The 22,680-nt window shown below is 44.5% G+C and overlaps 1 protein-coding gene across 1 annotated transcript in view; it reads left to right on the forward strand.

Annotated features, from left to right (window-relative positions):
• Positions 1 to 22,269, forward strand: part of LOC149347431 (AP-4 complex accessory subunit Tepsin-like) — a 46,969-nt gene extending 24,700 nt beyond the window's left edge. The window contains exons 7-12 of the mRNA XM_089587099.1: positions 455 to 538; positions 7,750 to 7,959; positions 12,607 to 12,751; positions 14,761 to 14,935; positions 18,652 to 18,786; positions 22,038 to 22,269. Coding sequence (XP_089443225.1) covers positions 455 to 538; positions 7,750 to 7,959; positions 12,607 to 12,751; positions 14,761 to 14,935; positions 18,652 to 18,786; positions 22,038 to 22,082 — 794 coding nt within the window. The 3' untranslated portion in view covers positions 22,083 to 22,269. The remainder of the gene's footprint in view (positions 1 to 454; positions 539 to 7,749; positions 7,960 to 12,606; positions 12,752 to 14,760; positions 14,936 to 18,651; positions 18,787 to 22,037) is intronic.
• Positions 22,270 to 22,680: the final 411 nt, after the last annotated feature.

A 22,680-nucleotide genomic window follows, 5' to 3' on the forward strand; every position in this document is an offset into this window, starting at 1 on the left:
CTGTATTAACTGGCTTAAAAGAATCTGAAATGTTATATTTTGTCAAGTTAGCGGCAGTGGTGACCATTTTAGAAGGACCTTTTGCCTCTGTGTAAAGCAGATCGTTTTCAGAACGCTATGCTAAAACTTTCTTTGGGGATAAGCTGCTTATGGCACGTTAATGTAATTTCCCTTAGGTCCGCTATCACGCTAACGCTATACTAAAGCTCTCTATTTTGTGTACATCACATAGGATACCAGATACTATGCACTAATCTGCCTGAGACTAGAATAAAGATTTTTGTAGGCTTGTATAATTATTAATTTATCATTTTTCAATATGCTTATTCTTAGTGCCGCGCCACATTTCAGTATGTGCCTTGTGGCTTGAACAATGAGGTATCTATTCAACCTTGATTCTCTTTAGAGTGTGCATTTGCAGCTTGCATCACGTGCACCATTTCGTGTTCTGCAGAAAGCCGGTCATACTCTGGACTTGGGGCATCGGCGGCAACGACTGGAAAATATCAGGGATTTGGAAATGCACCACTGGGGCCAAGTACGTACTGCTGGCGCCAGATGAAGCAACTTTTTTATGCTGCAGAAAACTACTTTTTCTGTTGCTGAATTTCCTGTTTATTGATCAAGTTCACTGTTATAACCTGATGGGAATGTACTGTGGACGCTGAGCTACTCTTACACTTACCTCCTTCTGTGCCTATCAGCTTACAATGGAATGTCATTAGTGCAACCGCGCTTAATTTGAACATCTGGCTTTTTTTTTTTTTTCTAACTGTGTTTTAGTCCCACTGGCTTATCAAGTGTATCAAAATAGGCACTTCTTAATTCAAATGCCACATATTTCAAGTATTAGCTTCTTTGAGTTCGATTTATGGAATCAAGTGTAATTTACTGCCCACTCTTGCTCATGGACTGCCAAAGAAAAGACAAAGAATGTTAATGCATCAGCACTAACACTGTTGATGTATTAACAAAGAAAAGTGCATTCTGAAGTCTTTCTTTTTCTGTACCTTTCACGGAGAGGTGTTCTAGTGGATGGAGCCTGTATTCCATGCCTACCAGGTTAGGTGCCACCGACGCATGCGCTTTTTGTGGCACCTGGTTTCTCATGCGGCATTAATTGAAAATGTACTTGAGCTCACAGTAGTGTGAGGTTACTACCGACTGCCTTTAAGTGTAGGGAATGTAGCTGTGATGAACGAAGCTGTGGGGGAAATAAAATGGGCTCTCTTTACCATCATCTAGGTATTTGGCGTGCTGACGTTCTGCAAGAGTTTTATTGCGTGGCCGGTTGGTGGCTCTAGTCGTGCACTAATTGGCCAGTAAGCTCCTCACAAAAGACTGTACTATGTAATTGTCTGTGTAAATGTCTGCCACACCACTGCTGCTGCCAATCTATGTCTGCTAGATCTGGAAACAGAACTGAGTTTTACTCGGTGAAAGTTGTCACACCAGAGCCGGGTGCACATGCGACATGCCGGCAGTGCACCAGTCACTGTACTCCATTTCATACAATGTAGGCACTGCTGTGAAGGCTGCGGAAGTAGCGCGTCTGTGAAACCGCATTACTGCACCATGTATCATTCGTCCATCCCGAAGAATTGTTCAGTGTTTGGATGAAAACAAAGAGTAATGTAAAGCAAAGTGGTAGCACTGAAAACTACGGTCGAAGCTGTGAGGCGCTCGATGCTCGGAGCCTCTGGCTACAATTTTCACTGAGTGTGAACTACTTTTTATGCGTGGATGGAGTAAGGGCGATTCCCCCTTCCAGCCACGTATCAGACTGCCAAAGTCATTCTTACTTCTCGAAGTCTCAATGAGTTGGAGGACGAAAGCGTGGCAAGAGATAAAACGAATTTCAGAAGTTTGCCACTCACAGCACTTAAGATCTCTCACAACAATATATGTTTGCGTTTGCTTTGATTGTATGGCGAACTACTTTTTGAGTGCGGACTTAGCCTGCGCAAACAGGTGCACTAGCTTTGCCAGCGTTGCCTGCTATGTATGAAACGGAGTACATATAAGCGTTGCTATACTTACAGCTTTCTTCGCACCAAAGTTTGAGCATGTTATACGCGGGTCCGCGATACACGCTTTGGGTCGCGTCAGATTACATGGGTTACACATGTGCGACTATGATGCTGCCATTTTTTAACAGAAAGAACCCCCTTGAACAGCCAGGATGGGTACTAACACAACTTTTGCGGCACGTAGAGTGCGCTAGCTCCGGCTGTATATAACAGAGCAGACAGTTCTTTGAAACCTGACACTGCCTATTATTATAAAATGTCTAATCCTGTAACCAGTACACTAAAAATAGAATAACTGCTCATTAAAATTTGGGTACAAGTTTGTTTCCTCAATGCCTTCGGCACCAAAGCGAGCAAAACACGCCAGGCAAGTGGCTTCACCGCGATGCAGCAATGCGGCGCGGAAAGCGAGAACAAAAGATCGGAGACCACCTTCAGGTACACACCTCGTTCACGTCATAACATGGTTTCACAGCACTATTGCTGCCAACAGGTGCCCAAGGCCGCACATCCGCCCCGTCTCCGCATGCAAAAAGTGTTCAAAGAGCACCGTTAGGTGAAGCGCCACATACAGTTCGACATATTGAACGAGCGGCGAAATCAGAGTTCCATGTACTGCATGACTTTCCTATAGTTTTACGCAGGATTTTCAACGAAATATTCTCTGTGTTCGATATAGCCAATAATTCAGAATATCTGGGTTCTGTATATCCGGGCTCGACTGTATATAGTTGCATCCTTTTACTCAGTACAACTTACTGTGCAACGTCAATTTGAATGCTGAAAGTTCGGTCAAAGATTCAGGAGCTTCCTTCCTATTACTTTTTATTGCTACTACCAGTGTGGGCAGTTGCACCTATATCATTAAAAGTGCACTGAAGAGGAATCTGAACTAGAGCACTGCACGGGCCTCAATCTGAGGCCCAAGCCCGGCCCTGGCCCGAGACCTGAAGCCCAAGCCCGACCCAGGCCCGCGGCTTCAAGCCCGGGCCCGGCCCAGGCCCGCTAAATTATCGCTGTAGCGAGCCCGGCACGGCCCGTGAATCCCGTAGTGAAGCCCAGCCTGGGCCCGGCCCGTTACACAGTAACGCTTGAGGTATACTGCTCACTCTGAGCTGGTAGACTGCTACTAGACCGATAACAAACTGGCCGACAAAAGGTTCTGAAACCACAGTTTGGCTTGCAGAAAGGTGGTTCTTTTTAACCCGGAAGGAAGTGATTAAGAGTAGTGCTCGCCCGGCCCGTCTTTTGGACAGTGATCTCGTGTAAGTGCGCAAAGATAAACTTGGAAGTTCCGAGAGCCAAATAGGAAGGGCTGCATACGGGCCTAATAGACTACTTTGCATTCCCACATGATTTGAATCAGTTATATTTTGCCGCCCGCGAAGTATAAACATTAAAGCTGCCTAGCAAGCAGTGGGATGGCATTTTTTTAGTGAACGTGAACTCACAGGTTGAATTCATAGCCGAACTGGTCGCCTTTCAGCAGAAACGAAAAGCTAAGAGGCTTGAGTATTTCACGGTGTGTGTTTTGAAGACTATAAGCGTCGTAAACTAATATGTCCTTCCCGAATGCATTTCTAATAGTGTATAGGTATGTTCTGGGAGGACAAACGATCAATGGGAAATTAAGACCGGTTGAATTTTACTCTTGCTGGTGGAGAAGAAGATAACGCGTGAACCACGTGATGCCTTACAGGGCAAAACACTTGTCATACCAACCAGGCTCAAGAAGCGAGGAGGGATAGATGTGGTTATGAGAGGATATTTACAAACTCCCGCGAGCTTTTGTGGCTATTTCATTTACGAGACGTTCCAGTCAGCTGATCAAAAAGAAAACCAAACGCGCTTTAGTTTGCAAATTTTCTCAGATGACAAAAATATAGTTATAAAATAAAAGCCATGTTTTTGGGGCTTAAGAGCCCAAGGGGAGTCAGGCTGTGAGAGACACCGAAGCAGAGAGCTCCGGATCATATCGACCACCTGGGTTTCTTCAACGCGCAATGATACTGCAAAGTACATGGCTGTCATGCTTGCCGCCTAATTAGAAATGCGGCCGCCAGGGCTAGGAGCAAACCCTGGTTCCCCGGCTCAATAATCAAGCGCCTTGACCACTAAGCACCGCGGCATGGAAATAAGGAAATAAATAAGTCAATGAATAAAGCTTAGTTTTTTTCTCAGCGCGTACCCATACCCATAGCTCATCCGTGTCGCTGCTCCAATGCCGCAGTTATGTACATCACTCTGCAATAGTGAATGAATAGTGGGACACCAGCCGTTTCTAATGGACCCAATCCCGGCTCGAGTCCGCAGCTTTAAGCCCGAGCCCGGCCCGAACCCGCAACTTCAGGCCCAGGCCCGGCCCAGGCCCGGCAAAACAGATCATGTCCCGGCCCGGCCCAGGCTTTTGGGCCGGCCCGAGCCCGTGCAGTGCACTAATCTGAACTCGTATTTTTACCGCCAGAAGTCGATCTACGCATCCCGAGCGTATGTAGAAACCTCGAATTCGCCCTGGCGGCCGATTTTCCTAATTTAAATCCGATTAAACGTCCCGGCTCCCGCCTTTTTAGTTTTCAATTCCCCGCAGACGGTGGGAGGAGTCGACCAACCTATCAACCAGTCCCCTGGTGGCTTGCCGCTCTGCCATCGGCGGAGTGATACGTAGTGATGGGCGAAAGCAAAGGGTCCACGCTTATTTTTATTTCCGTGGGCCTAATTTGCAGCTGTGTAGTCTCTGACTAGACCTATTTATTCACGGAAACCTAAAAAACAAAATAAAAGCGAAAGCGAAGCTACCAGGGGACTGACTGAAAGGCACTCCATGCGTTGGTCGACTCCTCTCACCGTCTGCGGGGAATTCAAAAAAGAGAGGTGGGAGCTGGATGTTAATCTGATTTAAATGAGGGAAACCGGCCACACAGGGCAATAAATCAAAGCTTCTGAGTATGCTGGGAATGTGTAGATCGAGTTCCTGCAGCAAAAAGACGAGTTTAGATTCCTCTTCAGTGCACCTTTAACCAATAAGTAGGGTTTTGTTTTTCTTGTGCCATCATCGCTTCAATGAGGAAGACAGGTCCAGAAGTTGACAGTGTAGTCTTGAACCTTACTCGAATAACATTTCTTGCCTTTACTTTTCTTAATGTTAAAATGAACCTTCCGGCACATGGTTGAAGGAATGCTGGCATATTTTATCTTCTCAATCCATCTTTCTTTAATCTTTTTTTTTTACTTTTGCAGTGTGGCTTCGTAAGTATCAAACCACCTCTCTGTCATTTTCAATGAAATTCAAGAGGTTGTTTCATGCTTTATTTGTCAAGATACATACTAAGCTTTGTCTGCAGTACTGTTAGACCCTGAATGCTGTGCTCTGTCCATAGTTCCTATTACCTTCTAAACCTTGAAAGAATTCGAGTATCAACCATGGTATCCTTTTCTTTTGGGAAGAAATGTCTTTGTTTCTTCACCCATATTTAACTCTAGTTTTGGGCTGTATATGTTCGAACAACAAAGAAACTATTCTTTGTACAAGCGTCCCGATTTTGGTAACGGTAATTAATTGTACATTGAGCAACTATTCTCCATACAAAAACCACAGAAAAGAAATTGCTTTTCTTTGTGCTTTTCTCTTTCTAAATAGTTTTTCCTTCTAGCTACCGTGGTGGCTCAGTGGTTATGGTGCTCGGCTGCTGACCCGAAAGACGCGGGTTCGATCCTGGCTGCGGCAGTCGAATTCTGATGGAGGCGAAATTCTGGAGGCCCGTGTACTGTGCGTTGTCAGTGCACGTTAAAGAACCTCAGGTGGTCGAAATTACCGGAGCCCTTCGCTAAGGCGTCTCTCATAGCCTGAGTGGCTTTGGGACGTTAAACACCAATAAACCAAACCAGTTTTTCTTCTCAAAGAAATTTTTTTTCTAGTTTACAACTGAATTCTCAGTGGCATACTTTTTACAGTTCAGGTGACTGTTTAGATGTCCTGTGAACTGGTTACATAGCATGCTTCAGATCATTTGTGGCTCTTTCCTATCTCTGTTCAGCTTGATGATACGAGAGACACCCATGATCTAGGCATTTTGCACAGCTTAGGGAAGTTTTCAAGCCATGCATAGTGTTGCTTGTCTTATTGCGTTACTTATCTGTGAAGGATTTCCGCCAAACATCCCACTACTCCACTAGTATCTCAGCCACATTATATGCATAATCATCAGAGCTTATTAATCAGACACTGGTAATCATTTACCCGCTCTAATTACTGGTGGAGTGATGGAATAACTCATTGTTTTGTTGCTGTTTTGTGCAACTAATTACAGTTTTTCTGCTCATCTTGAAATTAACCCATCTCTTGAATTGAAGTGATAAAGTTAGAGTGGCACTTAAACTCGGCCTTAAGGCTAGGACATGATAGCATTAATTATTTAATGACCATAATTAGTCACAACAATCAGGAAGGCTGTGATGACACCACGAGGTCACATGATGTAGGTGACCCACCTGACGTCTAGGTTGCCTCTCTGGGGATTTTTTTCGCGGATTTTTTGCTCATGGTCAGTGACGCCGACGCGGCCTTTCCTGTGGCACGAGCTCCTTAACGCTGTCACGTTGAAAACCGATTTGCTGATACACATGTGACACACTGATCATAATTCCTGCCTCTTCTCCTTTGTCTATTATTTCTTCTTTCTGTTCATCCAACATCACCTGTGTAACCTATCCTGTGTGCATACCGTGCACGGTTATAAAGACATGAGGGCAAACACAAAAGTGTTGCCACAATAGCTTCGCCACGAAGTGCAGATGAAAAAAAGTGGATAAAAAATCCGGCTTTGCACAAACCCCAGAATGCATGTCTGCTTTGAAAAAACAAAAAAGGCTCGTTAAACTAGGCTATGGCTTAGTTAAAACATTCGGCAAGGGTTGTGAAGTACCTTAATTTTCTCCCCCTTTTCTTCTTTCTCTTCTTGCTTCTCTTGCCTTGGTTTATCCCTTCTTCTTTTAACTTTTTTCTCTTCTTTCTTCTCATTCTTGGCATGGCTTGCCTTGGATTGTGGTTTTTATATGGTTTTATTAGGGTTTTAACGTCCCAAAGCGACTCAGGCTATGAGAGACGCCGTAGTGAAGGGCTCCGGAAATTTCGACCACTCGGGGTTCTTTAACGTGCACCGACATCGCACAGTACACGGGCCTCTACAATTTCGCCTCCATCGAAATTTGACTGCCGCGGCCGGGATCGATTACTACAACTACTACAATGGTTAATAAGGTGGATTGGTGAGCTAGTTGGTTCATGATTGTATAATTTAGCAGCAGAAAGTGAACAAGGACGTTGAAGAAACATACAGACGAGGACGATGCTGCATTGACAACTGAAGAATTTATTTGAAAAACCGCATATTTATCCTGAAGAACAGGCATTGCTTCGAAAGATTATCGTCTTTTACTTACGTCACCACGCAGGTACCTGACTTCTTTTTTCGGTAGGCAAACTGATGGCTTGCTGACGCATTGCTCTCCCGAATCATGAATGACCCAGGCTTCCAGGATCTCTCGTGCCAGCTGGTCTTACTACAATGGGCTTCAGTTATACGACCACTTGGGATTATGTCCCAATAATGGCTCTCGTAAAACTTAAAAAGTTAGAATGGAGTGTCAGTTCAGTGTTCTGTTGACAACAACGTTTTGGTGCAGCACTTTGGAGAGTCACAACTTTTCCCTGCCTCTGCAGAGACACTGACCGAGCAAGTGACTGATGGGATTGCAAGGGTCGTGGACAAGATTGCGGGGAGGCCAGCTGACAAAGGTGGCAGCGACCTGCTGACTGAAGGCCTGCCCACGTTCCAGCCAGTCACAGTGCGTTCACCACCCACTGTCTCACAGGGCAGGACTGCCAGCCTTCCACCGCAGCCAGTGAAAACTTCCGTCAAGTCACAGAAAGGTACCGCTTACTTCAACGGCAGTATATATTGTGCGAAATCAGGTAAGCAGGCTAACAGCGCACCTCATCTGTGCTTTGTTGCTATTTTTAAGGTTTGATGTGCAGCTACACCTTGGTATGCTTTGCGAGACACTTTTGATGAGTGATTGTATAATATGTCTGGGGTTCCCCCCCCCTCCCAGTTATGCATTAGCCGACCGATTTTTCGGACTCCAATAATTCGGATGTGCACGATATTTCGGACTTCACTGAGGAACCGTCGTGCACCTCATAAGAACGTGTACATTTTCTCGACTGATATTTCAGACTTTGTGGAGTCTAAAAGTTCGAATTTTTGGACTTAAATAGACGGCAAGAATACTGTGGAGGTTGTTTTTCAACTGAAAGTTCGTTATTTTGGCCTAATATAGACGCGAGCGGGCACTGCTGTCATAACCAACCCGTTCCCCGCTGCCGTGAAAGGTGCCATCTTGGATTTAAATGGAATAGGCTCGGCGGGCGCAATCGGACTGGCTTGGATAGGCTTGGTTATTTGTTCTCCATCGTTGCCATTGAGATGGCCTACAAAGAACATGTGATCGCATTGAAAACAGGCCACAGCGACAGCTGCAGCATCCGCTGTGGCTTGGACGACGCCTCCCGCGGTGCGGGGCAGCAAACACAGTAGACGAGGGGGAGGGGGGACTGCATTCGGAGGTGCTCGCTTCCGCTCACGTCTTCAAGTGGGTAACCACGGGATACCTCTGGGTCTTCATAAGCATCACTGCCCCATGCAAACTGACTGGTCTTGCTTCGCGCAGCGAGTGCATTCATTCGTGGCATGACTGCGGCCGCGTCGCACTGTCTGGTATCATGATGTGTTAGGGTGCGGACATGAAGAAAGCAGGGCTATGACTCACATAGAGGCTAATATCGCTTGTAGGCGGAACATGGGGAGCGGCGATTAAACTTGAAGAACTGAAGACAGAAAGTGTAAACTTCACTTCTGTTTTTCTGATATTTTTCGAGTATGTCTGGCTTCTAAAGCTGTAATGTTTGCCATAATTTGATCTGGTGCATGGAAGAGCTCATTTTATTGGGCTTTCTTCAATGCCTGTCTGCTAAAGAAAATAAGAAATTCAAAAGCACTAGGTGAAGAGGACTGGAAGAATCTAACAGCCTAGAATGTATGTAATGTAAACTATTGTATAATATATCGACTACACATTTTAAATTAAGTAAAGCTGACATTCCACACTTAAGCCTTCATGCATTGATTTAAGTAAAGAAGCTGTGGATTATTTCATCACGTTTATGATTTTGTTGGATCCAAAGCCTCTAGACAAGGTTTACAATAGCTAGACTACAGGTTTGTTGAGTAATGAGTAGGCTATATGGACAAGGTCGAGCGGAAGAACAAAATGAAATAAGAACAGCACATGACAGGTTGCTCATCCCCAATAGTGTGTCATTTAAGACACATCCTGTATGGCACACTCTGAAGCAGAAAGTAGTTCAGTGCTTCATTCAAGTAAGCCCAGTTGCTCTTATGCAGCATTGCAGGGGATGCCAGTCGTCGAGGTGAAAGTTCATTGATTTGCAAGTGACAAAATGGCTTTGTATGTGTATCCTTGCGTCTTTCAGAGAAGAAATTAGCTTTGCATTGGTGCAGGTCTACTGCATATCTTTTGGCTTCTATTATATATATATACATATTAGTTATAAGTTGTTATAAGTTATATATAAGCTGTTTATAAGTTAAGTAAAAGCACGAACATCGCTTCATATTGAAAGATTTATTAGGTCAACGTTTTGATATGAAGCGATGTTCCTCCTTTTACCTAACACTCACACGCACGCGCGCACACACACACACACGCACACAGACACACAATGTTGTTGTATTATTATATATTTTATATATTTTGGCTTCTAGTATTTCTGCTATGCATATGGTGCAAAATATTTCAAAGCAGTGTAGACTGTTTTCTTATGAACAAGTGTTTGTGTTAGAGTCACATGGATTGAAGCATTTCGCTGTCTATTTTGTCCAATGCAACTGATTTAGCGGGAAAGCTGTGAATTACAACAAGCATTTTTATGCCCAGACTGTTTTTGTGAGTGAGAGCACTGCTTACTTAAAGGAACACTGAGGATAAATTTACCTTGGCCTATGTCTGCAGGGTACTGCGTTATAACCACAAAGACGATACTGCCACTGCAAACACTGCTTTTATAAGCTAGAAAAAAGTAAAAGAAATTAGAATGATGATAATGATGGATGTTTTATGGCACAAGGGCATCTGTGGCCAAAGAGCGCTGTAGCACAGTGTGTTTTCATGTACTCTAGGTGTGGCCGAAAACCCGTTTCCCAAGCTGTTCGCTTTAACCCTTTGAAGGTTTTTGCCGTATATGTACGGCGGCGGTTTTCTGTCCCGCAAGGTCTTTGCCGTACGGGTACGGTTTCGATCTTCCGTTTGAAATTTTGCGCCAAAAGAACAATGCGTGCTCACTGGGGGGTGCTGCCACCTCTTAGGACTTACAAGAAGTGTTTGAATTTTGTGCTGCCTTCTTACGGAGATAAGCAGAACTTATGTCTAGCTTTAGCGCGGCGGCACAGACTGCGGCAACACCCCTTTTGTAGTTTTGGTTTCGCCGCGTGATCGCAACGGAGTCGCGCGAAATTTGAGTTTTCTTTTTGTCAGCACTATCTTGCAGGGGCTGCCGAAGTTGATTTCTATCTTTATTGGCGCTGCTCTTAGCTTGCTTATCACCGTTGCTTGCGAGGTATTCTCGCCCTCTGTGGCAATGCGCCTACGCGGTTTCGATTCCGCCGCGGGATCGCAACGGAGTCGCGCGAAACGTGTTTTCTCTTTGTGGGCACTGTTTTGCAGAGACGGCGAAAGTTGATTTCTATCCTTATTGGTGCTGCTCTTAGCTTGCTTACCACCGTTGCTATTCTATTCTATTGAACATTTTCCAGTTGTGAGTGATGCTGTCACCAAAGTACTGTTCCTAATTTTTTTTTACTATTTATTCTCGATTATATACATTTTGTAGATTCAAGATCCGCAATAAAGTAATTTGACCACCTGGGAAAGTTTTCTTCAAAATAATTCGACCCTCAAAGGGTTGAAGAAGCTGAGCACGAGGCCAGGGAAAGCTTGTACCCTTTGTATCACCAATGAGTACCCAGCGGCACTGGGGGTCGAACTTCGCACTTCCAGCACACAAGACGAATGCTCAAATGACTACCCAAGCAGTGCAAGTAATTGGCTCAATATTGGCAACATATTGGTAAAAGCCGGCCCATAAAGGGCCAGAGTGAAACCATCCATCTCCAATATTAAGCCAGTTACCTATTTTACTTGGGTAGGCGATCGCTGTAGTAAAAGAAATTGAAATACAGGCGTCTCCACCACCAGCCGTTTTGAGAACTGCCCTGCATCGTGGCTGTTTATTAAGCACAGATTTCTGTAGCAAAAAAAAATCACGAGCATGACTTTTGTCAGGTGGTCCCCATTGAGCAACCTAGGAGGCAGGTGGACCACTCAGGTCGCGTGACCTTGCGGATTCATCACAACCTGCCCATTGGAGAGTGAGCAAACTGCCCCACGTGGTGAGTGGCAGTTAAATTAGGGATTGGTCACTCGGAAAGAGCAACTTGGGTTTCACAAGCCCCACTGATGGCAGCACCTGCCATCGCAGGTGAGTGGTGCATCGCTTTGCCGCTGCACCATGGCGCCAGGAGTGGTGGGAGGACACCCAGGGATGTATATGAATGCAAAACAGAGAATGAACTTCTGCATATATGAGAATGAACCCACTGCGCTATCACGTCATACCTTCAAGGCGGAGCATAAGTGTCTTCTCCAATTTTTTAATTCAGCTTTCAGAGCAATAACTCTGCTTTTTCCTGCTGAACAATTACCCTAGAAAGAGTGATAGAGCCGTCTCTTTTGCAAAGAACACAAGTTGGATGGAGTTGTGTTCAGTCTCCTTTTAAGAGCATTAAGGGGAACATGAAATGATATATACTGAGGTCAGGAAAAGCACAAAATTTTTAAGTTATCTTTATTAACACCAAAGATATTGGCGATTAAAAATAATGCTCTTCCTCATAACTCATACGTGCAAATGTGACAGAAAAAGAAATAAAGAAAACAGGTCAAGACTGCACCACTCTGCATCTCATCTCGCCCGTCAGACCTGGGTATACCCAATGTGAAGGCTTGACGTCATCAGGGTAGGTGAGATGTCCCCGTAATCAGTTGTGAGCTACTGCGAGCAGCGGCTTTTAAAAACTATTTGTAAATTATAGGGAACACACAGAACATTTAAATTTGACTCGAATACTCACAAATACAGCCTCTACAGATCTGTTGCACTAGAATATGACCACTACAATCATTCTAGGGTCCCTTTAAAAGCTGTACAAAGCCTAGGCTCTTGTGATGAACCCTTGAATCATCCATGAGGCTAGCACACATTCTTTCATTAGATACGGGCATTGTTGGATTGGAGAAGTCTCAGATGTGGCTACCCAGGTGGCCTGTTGGTGATGAACAATTACTTACTTGACAAATTGATTGAACTGGTTAATAAAGTGATGACTGAAATTGGTTCGTGAAGAGGCATACTGGGTTTTCGGATGGTCTTTGACTGCAGCTCGCAAAAAAGGTCATGCCGGAGGTGGCTGGGATGACGACGACGACAATGCCGATGAGTGCAACGCATCAGGAACTGTTAGTGACACGGCAAGCCTCGGCGATTCTGCCAAGATCAGCGATGTTTCTGGAGAGCCTGTCACTCAGTGAGCATGCCTAGTTGTTCATATTCCATTCTAAACCTTTCCAGGTGCTGCTTGTTATTTTGGTTCAATGCAAATATATATGTTCCCCACCTAAGTGGTATAGCCTGATTTCAACAATGCCAATTCTTGTTTTTCTACCCTAAACAGCAATGGTTACTCATCAGAGTGGTAGTAATGAGGCAGTAGTGCGGTGGAGCGCATTTGGCAGGTTTTCTCAGATCATGAATGGCAGTTTGCCAATATCCCTCAAGAGAAAAGTATACAACAGCTGCATCTTACCGGTACTTACCTATGGGGCAGAAACATGGAGGCTAACAAAGAGGGTTCAGCTTCAGTTAAGGACAATGCAGCGGGCTAAGGAAAGAAAAATGATAGGTGTAACATTAAGAGATTGGAAGTGGGCGAAGTGGGTGAGGGAACAAACGCGGGTTTATGACATCCTAGTCGAAATCAAGAGGAAGAAGTGGGCTTGGGCAGGGCATGTAATGCGAAGGCAAGATAACCGCTGGTCCTTAAGGGTAACGGAGTGGATTCCAAGAGAAGGCAAACGTAGCAGGGGACGGCAGAAAGTTAGGTGGGCAGATGAGATCAAGAAGTTTGCGGGGATACAGTGGCTGCAGCTGGCAAAGGACGGGGCTAATTGGAGAGACATGGGAGAGGGCTTTGCCCTGCAGTGGGAATAGTCAGGTTGATGATGATGATAATGATGATATATGAAGTGTGCCAAAGAAGCCAACAGTCTCGAAAACCGAAAACACAGGGGTACTGCACCTTGTGGTTTTGGAGACAGCATCATCTCTTCCAATGTCTGTGCTTTTTCGATACAAAGGACTTGTGTAGTTAAGAGGACACACCTTCAGTGAGGGCTGAACTGCACCTCACATGCCCGACTTCTAGGCTCTGTCGTGTGGTGATACGTGCTCTTTTCTTTTACTTTGTTTAAATTGGCAAGAAAATCAAAGAACTTCTTTAGCAAATGTCTCCCTACTACAAACCAAACTTTGAAACTTCTCTGCATTCTTTAGTTTCTAAGACTACTGACTTCTTTGCGACATCAGCTCAGTAGCAAGCTTGTCATGATCTCATATTCTTGTTGCAGATTAGAAACTCTTTAAATTAAATTTTGAGTCACAGAAAAGAGCAGGTTTGGAAGCTCTATTTTGTTTAAAGCAGTGGAATTAGATGAAATGGAGCTAAACCATGTGCACTAAACCACTCTTTGCAAGGCATTTTGTGCTTAAACCTGTGCTCAGTGCAAAGGTAGCCTAGTATTTGTTAACCCTTTCCGCGGAAAAGTACCCGTCTGGTCAGTTGTCGGGCATGGCCCGATACAAAGCTTTGCCTACTGTTTGTGTTAGTAAATTCCCGCGCCATCTGATTACGTGTGTTGTAACCTGTAAATTAGCTATTTGGCTTTTCTATAGAGGGAAGGCAGCACCATATCACTGGAAAATATTTTCTGGTCATGTGGTTTTGAGGTTATCAATAGGTGCCAAAAACTCGCGACATCCGTTCCATTCCAGTAGGCGTATTTTACGGAAAATTGTCTAATGACTTTGTAGAAAGCGAACGCGACTTTAGTGATGCAGACAACTATGTGCCTCCTTCGACACAAGTTCCGACAGCAAATGTGAAGAGTGCAGCAGCAAAAACACACCGCGAAGTGACTCTTTGAAATTTTGCACTGACGACCTCCAGAATTTTTCTTTTTTAGAAATGAAAATGGAAAAAGACATGCTTTCAGTAATTTCTATAACCAAATCATGTCATGGCACTCCCTTTCTTTGCGATGGGGTAGAAGGTCCAAAAGAATGCTGACCGGTGCAGTAGTCAGTTGGGAAACTACACTTGCCTGGAAAAGGTTAAATATTAGCCTATATGCCTCACAGTCTGAACTGGAAATTGTTCAGTGCAGGGTAGAATCCGCTAGAGTTTAATAAAAGCTGTTCTTTCTTTGTGTCTCTTTATGTTTCGGTGGGGCAGTTTGAGGAGTAATAATGTTCTTTCAGGCTGTATGAGAGAGAGGCGCAGATCGTGGAGGCCTTCGTTGACCCGGGCCTTGAGTTCCCGCCTTCACGACAGGAGCTGGATGAGGCCCGCGAGAAGTGCGCCGTGCTCAACGCGGATGGTGTCACACAGCTGCTGACAGCCAAGATCTTTGCACCACAGGAGAGCGTCCAGATGGTGAGTGCCACACCAACATCCCTACTTGGGACACACTGTGAACTCTTATAGGTGCACTGAAGAGGAATCTGAAGTCATATTTTTACCGCTGGAACTCGTTCTACGCGTTCCAGGTGTTCTTGGAAACTTCGAATTATTGCCCTGTGCGGCCGATTTTCCTAATTAAATCGGACTAAACGTTTCGGCTCCCGCCATTTTTTTTTAATTCCCCGCAGACGGTGGGAGGAGTCGACCAACCTTTCAGCCAGTCCTGTGGCGGCTTGGCACTCTGCCATCGGCGGAGTGGTACATAGTTATCGGTGAAAGCAAAGAGTCCTTGCATATTTTTATTTCTGTGGGCCTAATTTGCAGATACGTAGTCTCTGACTGGACCTATTTATTTACAAAAACCTAAAAAAACAAAACAAAATAAGAGCGAAAGCGAAGCCGCCACGTGACTGCCTGAAAGGCACTCCACACGTTGGTTTACTCCTCCCATTTTCTGCGGGGAATTAAAAAAAAAGAGGCAGCAGCCAGACATTAAGATTTAATTAGGGAAATCGGCCACACAGGGCAATAATTCGAACCTTCTGAGTATGCTGGGAACGTGCAGATTGAGTTCCAGTGGCAAAAAGACGAGTTCAGATTCCTCTTCACTGCACCTTTAAACCTCTTCACTGCACCTTTAAACTTCACAGATGCAATCGAAGATCGAATATACGTTGCTGCCTGGTGTCGTTCACTCATGTCTTTTTAGCTCAAAGGATAGACAGCAATTGAACAAAAATAATGAAGTGCTTGGAGACATGGCCAGTTATATATTTTTCTGTAGATTTGTTATTTGAGTGCAGTATGGCATGTGTCCTCTGTGCTAATGTGTGTATTTCCGGCTCGCGGTCCGGCGGTAGTGGCAGTGTTGCACTAAATGTGCTACCACACTTTTAAATGATAAGCTGCTTTGTTACGCACTGATACCACATGTTTACTAGTGTTTTTATTATTTCAAGATAAAAAGTTATCATTCTATGTCTTGCAACATGTTACTACCCTCTCATTATAGAGCCCCCCCCCCCCCCCCCCCCTTGTGTAAACATTCATCCATCACTAGTGCCATAATACAGATATACTAGATAGTAACATCATGTTGCTGTGGGGTAATGCTGTGTAAATCTCAGGGGCATTTTATTTCACAATCTCGTTTCCTCTTGAGCATGCAAGGAGGCAGATGCAGTAATACCTCGTTGATGCATTTTAAAAAAAAGTGTGAAAAAAAAAACATCTTATCCCAGAAAATGAATGATGCAAACCACCTAATTTTGAGAAATGTAACTGTTAGATTAGGTACAAAGGCATTTACTGACAATTTCACTTCGTAAAAATGTCGATTAGAATTTATTGGCTGGCTCATGTTCGCAGCAGCTCATTTTCTAATGCTCGCTGAATTCACTTCACGTTTGCATTCTTGGTGCGGAAGAAAATTCGCTACAAATCCGGCCAGTCAACGGCAGTGGCAAAAGTAGTCGGGACCTGTTACTTTTTGGGGGGGGGGAGAGGGGTTGATTCTCCTCCTTGCACTAAAACATCGCGGGTAAGCCACTGCGGCGGCCAATGTTGCGTTCCTCAAATCTGGCCCTCATATGTAAGTGCGTTGTTGTAGTTCTGTAATGAATCGAAAACGCCACTGCATTTCACCCTTCGTTTGTGCATTTTCTTTTTTGTGATACTTTGTTCTTTCGCACCTAGGCACTCCAGGAAAGCTACCACAACTGTTGTTGAGTTTCAGCTCTTTACATCGTGTACCAACTCATTCCACCCACTTGTAGTTTACACATGTGCACTTGGTTGCCAGACGTATCAAATGACCGGAATTTGTACAAATTTTGAATGTAGTATTTGGGAAATAGTGTTGTACGAGAACATATTAACCGGGTGATAAAAAGTTACTGAATGGACATTTTTTTTTTATCCGCAGTTTTGACTGTATGGACTGGGAACACATCAGCATGGTTCTACTGAAATGTGTGATGACAGCTGAGCACTGTGCTCCATAAAAGATAAAAGAAGAACAGAGTAAATGTGATGCAAGGAGTGACAGGAACTGTGTATAAATACGGGATGCATGGCTTTACTGTATGCAGCATATGGCATCAAGGTAATGGAGGGAATCGGTCAGCAGTTAATTTAGTTGCAGAAAACATGAAGTTCGGAGCTTGTAGTGGTTATCATAGTGGTCATCATCTATATAGCACAAGGCTATACTAATGCTATTAGCGTTGACTTGCATGATTTAATATTTTTAGCAAATATTTACACATCAATAAAATCTCTGTTAGTGCCAAGCTTCGACTGTCGACAGCTTAAGTGAGGTTAGTTTCGGTGTAGGTTGGGCATATACTATGGGTTGCTTGAATTGAGTTGAGGAACAAAGCCTTTTTGCATCCTGCATTTATGGACTGTGTTTAGGAAGAGTTTGCTCATTTGCAAAATCAAGGGAGTAGACCTACTGTGAAGGTTCCTGGCCTTTTATCAATACATGCTTATGACTTTTCACAGTGGCAGTGTGAGTGCGCAAATTCTGCAAGCCAGGTGAAACATTGAGCCATGCTTAGTAGCAAAGCCCATTAGCTGCTATTACTAACCCTAACCCCCTTTTTTTTTCTAGTACTATACAATGCGCGAAAACTGCTGATGCATGTACCGTGACTGAGAAAACATGCCATGCAGTTATAAAAGTAATGAAGTGAAAAGCAAGATCGTAGATGCATGCATTTGCCAAGCATGAGGTCATGAAATAAAAATCTTGGCTGTCGTGGCTGCATTGCGAATTGCAAAAATTGCAAAAATGCCCTGTGCAGTGCGATGTCACTGCACGGTCATGAACCACAGGTGGTTCAAACCAACCTGAAGCCCTCCAATACAGCAGTTCTTCGTTTCTGCTTCCTGTCACTCCATTCTCCGTCGGTTTCCCCTATTCCCTCTTGACATGATTGTTGTGCCCATCGATCCTGGGGCAGTTATTCTGCCTTTCCAGTCCTCATGAAGGATTTGCATTTTTACTGTTTTTGAACCTGACGTTGTCCGATGTAAATGTATAATTTTCTTTAGTTTAACAAAGAAAACGCATTTGTAACCTCTACGTCATTATTCTTAGAAAGGCTCTGCTAGGTTCAAGGTTCAAGTCTTATTTTCAGTCAGGTACATGGCTGAGGAGAAGGGAAAAAAAGCCACAATTGCGGCTTGACGAAGCTCTCAACCCCTATGTTGCTTCAGTAGCAGTTGGGTGGGGAAAAAAGAGAAAGAGAGAAAAGCATGAAAGAAAAGAAAGGAAAACGAGACATTGCGCAGAAAATACAATGGGCAGCACTTTTTGCTCCCTGCAATGCACAAACTATAGGGCTAGGTAACTGGTGTGTTCAGTTGTGCATGAAACTTTTAACTACAGATTTAGGTGCCGCATTGTGTTTTACTTCACACTTGGAGCTCGAAACTTCATCGCTTACCCGAACTACTTGTTATCGTTCTGTTGTACATCCACATGCCTCAGCTTTGAATGTTGCAGTCTTACTTCAGGGAGATGTGGACGATAAGTGTCAGTGTTAGCACATTTTCTTGCAGGCCGCTTTGTTTTAGTATAACATTTGTTTGGCGCTACCAGTCGCCACTTTGGAATGGGTGCATTGCTGATGAATTGAAAAGACTCTCTCTCTTCTTTCCTTTTTTTCATCTTCCTTTGCCAGAGGGCTTTGGTACTGATAGAGGCACTGCTGCGAAGAGGCCACATCGACCTTACTAGCCAGGGGCCGCCGCTGTTGGCGCACCTGAAAGACTTGCAGGACAAGTCGTCTGATCCAGTCCAGGTCAAAGCCAGGAAGGTAAAGGCAGGGCTCCAGTCTGTGGTGTCTCTACATATGACTGGTGCTTATTAACAGTGCCTGTTTTTCTATGCTGCATCATTTCAGACTTCTATTTGTAAAACCTTCCTCCTTTGATTGAATTGCAATGCTATCATGTAGAAGTGCATGGCAAATACCGTATAGATGCTTGTAAGGGCCGCATCCATGTATGGGCCTCACCCTGTTTTCCTGAAGGAAATGTTTAAAAAAAAATAAATCCGTGTAAGGGTCGCACCCGAACTTTCCATGACCCAGGCGGGAATAGCCTTCTAAATACACGCGCCATGGCCTCCGCGATTGGCTCCGGCATCAAGCAACAGCTGCGCTTGATCGCGGAGGCCACGCACGCACCTCCGAAATTTTGTGCACGCACTTTAGCGGTAATCTCGGAGGACACAAAAGCTTTCAAGTGCCGTCCATAGATGGCGCTCGAGGTCGCAGTCATCATCGTCAACTTTTTTTGCACTGCAATCTCCTGCTATCCACATCGGCACCAGTATCGCCAGCTACAGCTTTTTGTCGCTTTTGTGGTGTGTTAGCGTGTTCGCCGTCGTTGGGGTGGTTGTGGCTTTTGCGTGCTGCTGCCGAGCGTAGCGGTTTTAGCACGATGGGCAAGCACTTTAATAGCTACACGGCTGGGAGTTAGCTCTCGAACACGGCAAGCATGTGGCAGGGAAGAAATTGGACTTGGCCGAGGAGTGCGTCCGACGATAGTCCAACCATAAGGATGTATTGAGAAACAGACACAAGCTGCAAAAAGCGCGCTATCCGAGGCAAGCCGCGCGAGTTTCCCGACCTGGAAGAAGAGCTGCTCCGCTATATGATGGAAGTGCGGAACAACGGCTACGCGTTGACAGCGGACATGCTGCGTGGCTTCTTTTGGGATGAGCATGCACCAGAGCACAGTCGAAATATTCCACGAGTGGTGATTAGATGTAGAATAAATGCCTTTTTACTTTAAAAAAAATTTTTTTTTTCACACATTGCGTGTATGGGTCACACCCCGAAAATTGGCCCTCAAATCTGGAAAAAAAGTGCGGCCCTTACACGCGTTTATATATGGTATTTCAAACAAATCTACTTCTCAGTATAAAAAGAAGCACTGCAGAGTCAGTGTTCAGAAAATGGATCTCCACAAGAGCGCAGACTAACACGGTGAAGTGAATATAGTCGGATACAACTACAGAACACAATGGCGAATGCCTCTCAAAAGAGGACCTCCAGCTAATGGCATCTTCCGATTGTCATGCCGTTGCACTTAATCCCCGTGCACCTGCCAGCCACCTGGAATGTCACACTAGCAGGTGCCTAGAGGTTAACTTTGACATCATGACAATCGGAAGATGCCATTGGCTGGAGGTCCTCCTTTCAAGGATACTTGCACTGGATTCTTGAGTTGCACCCAGCTATAATGGAGCTTTTTATTTCATACTATATCCCATCAACTAGCGTGACCCCAACTCCATTAAATCCGCTGCTCAAGGTGAAAAGATCATGTGATTATGAAGCATGTGCACTGTAGTGCTTCATTCTCATCGTGACATATAGGTGGTCATGGCACTTCATATGCCTGCATGTTGTATTTCTCGAGTGAAAAAGAAAGTAATGTGGTCTGAATGTTGGCAAGGTAGTCAGATGATGACAGATAGGGAGAGCTTTAAATCAAGTGCAGTTAAGATCTCATGAAAGGGACTGTGTGTTGCATCAAATGCACATAACTGAGAGTGAACTGTTGCGTATTTAGTTAACGTTATTGGAAGTGAGCATATTACATTAGCCCTTTGCTTCAACGCCATATACCTCCCACTGTGCATGCTGCGTGCATCTGCATGGTAATGGTATGTAGCTAGAGCAGTCTTGCTATTTGTGATGGCACACATTGTCAGCATTTATTTAACACCACTTTTTAAATTTGGGTCTGGTGAGCTGTTCTTTACATTTGTTGGGAATTTTTCTCCTTCAAGGATGCACACCGAGGAGCAGTTTCAGCTGGCTCCTAGATGCTGACTAGTATTCACAAGTTCTCAGGCCCCCTGGCATTTGTCACAGAACCGCATCTTAGCCTTAATTTAGTGTGTACTGGTTTGTGGGGATCAAGAAATTAGGCAGCAAAAAGAAGAGATGCATGAAGCCTCTTGACTGCAGGAGCATTATAGCGTGGTTCACGATCTGTTTCAGTCATTCATCAAGTGGCCTGTAAACTTTAACCGTACATACTTGCTTGCCAAAATAATACAAGGTGTCTGACGTAGGAATGGCTCCACTTGTTTAGTCCTGTATGGGAGATTTGTGCAGAATATGTTGAAGGTTTCTTGTTTGAGTGCAGTAAAACCTCATTAATTGGACCACCGCTACAGAGACCTAGTCAGGTGATCTTTGTGGTCACCTTTTGCCTTGCTCCATGACAATACTAGTATAATGTCAGAAACGCAATAAACAAACTTTGAAGCTTTCTAAGTGTACAGAACACAGATTGTACAGCATAGTAATAACTTCAGTCAGACATGCAGCTGTATGCCTGGAGTAGCATACTAGGCTAACAACCAGGCAGACCTCTCCTGTGTTCATTAAAGTCTCTCCCTCCCCACTCCTCTCCAACTGTAAGCTTGCTTTCCACAAAAACCACTGAACCTATATTCCACTGTCCATGTTCCACAATCAGTCCTGTCTTGCATAAGATTTTGGGGGATTAGGTTTAGGTTTTTTGCTGAATCTTGTGGGCAGCTTTTCTGTACCGAATAATCTATTGTATAGACTCTTGGCAAAACTCCATAAGTCAGCTTTTCTGCACAGCAAGAACTCCTTTACCATGGCAATGCAGACCGTCCTAGGGGGGAAGTTGGGTGCAGCGCTATAGATTCCACTCCTTATGCTATGCATGCATTGGCGAGCAGTCCTGCACACAACTGCCTTTCACCCTAACTTTGTGACTGGGTGAAAAGCACCTCAAAGCAAAGGCTTGGGAGCTTAATGCCTCTATCACGACAGCAACAAAGGGCAGAAGCATGCAGGAAAGGGCTGCGGCATTAATCTAACAATAGATGTCTTCAGTGTTGCACCCTATTTCTGCCTCCAAAACCGGTTTGTCCGTCATGGTGAAGGGGTTTTCGCTGTGCAGAGAAGCGTACTTCCAGGGTTTTGCAGCAGGTCTATTGTAGGGTGTGCACCAGGAAACATGAAATGTTGGATGAGTAAGTGGAATTCTAATAACGCTTGTATTTTTCACGCAGATATCCCTCATCATCCAGAAGATGATCCAGCAGCCAGAAGCGTAACTGTTTATTAAAGGATGTGACTGATTGTATGCAAGTTTACTCCGTGCACAGGCACTAAGGACAAGGTGCGTTTGCAGAGAAGCTATCAATTAGTACCAAAAGGTGGAGCCACCAGACTTTTCCTGGACATATACTGGAACCATGCGAGATGGATCACAACAGAAAATACAATTTTCTGCTATACCGTGCTTTGTCTGTTCTTGTGTCATGGTCTATTTTGTGTTGTTCCACTATGGTCAGTCAATAACAACTCGCCCAGTCTTCAGTCCTCCAAATTTTCCTGGATTTCTCTCAAAGTGAAGAAGTTGAAATGTTAGCTGTACTGCCACTCTTTTCTTTCTGTTAGAGGGCTGACTCTATAGTGCCCACCTGAATTACACATTCACAAAGGCCCTCATTTCTGTGAATCAGCAGTTGAACATGGAAGATCCAGATCAAGATTGAGACATACTATAACTCTACGACCACCTCTGACGGTGCCGGCACTTGTCTATTTGGAGAAAGCTAGTGCTACGGTCGCTACCGTAACCTGGGTAGCACGCCGTGTCATCAGAATATCTCATATATATATAAATATATATATAGCAGATAAGGGAAG

This window comes from Amblyomma mixtum, chromosome 4 (assembly GCF_055824585.1).
Source record: "Amblyomma mixtum isolate Tamu chromosome 4, ASM5582458v1, whole genome shotgun sequence".
Classification (NCBI taxonomy): Eukaryota; Metazoa; Arthropoda; class Arachnida; order Ixodida; family Ixodidae; genus Amblyomma; species Amblyomma mixtum.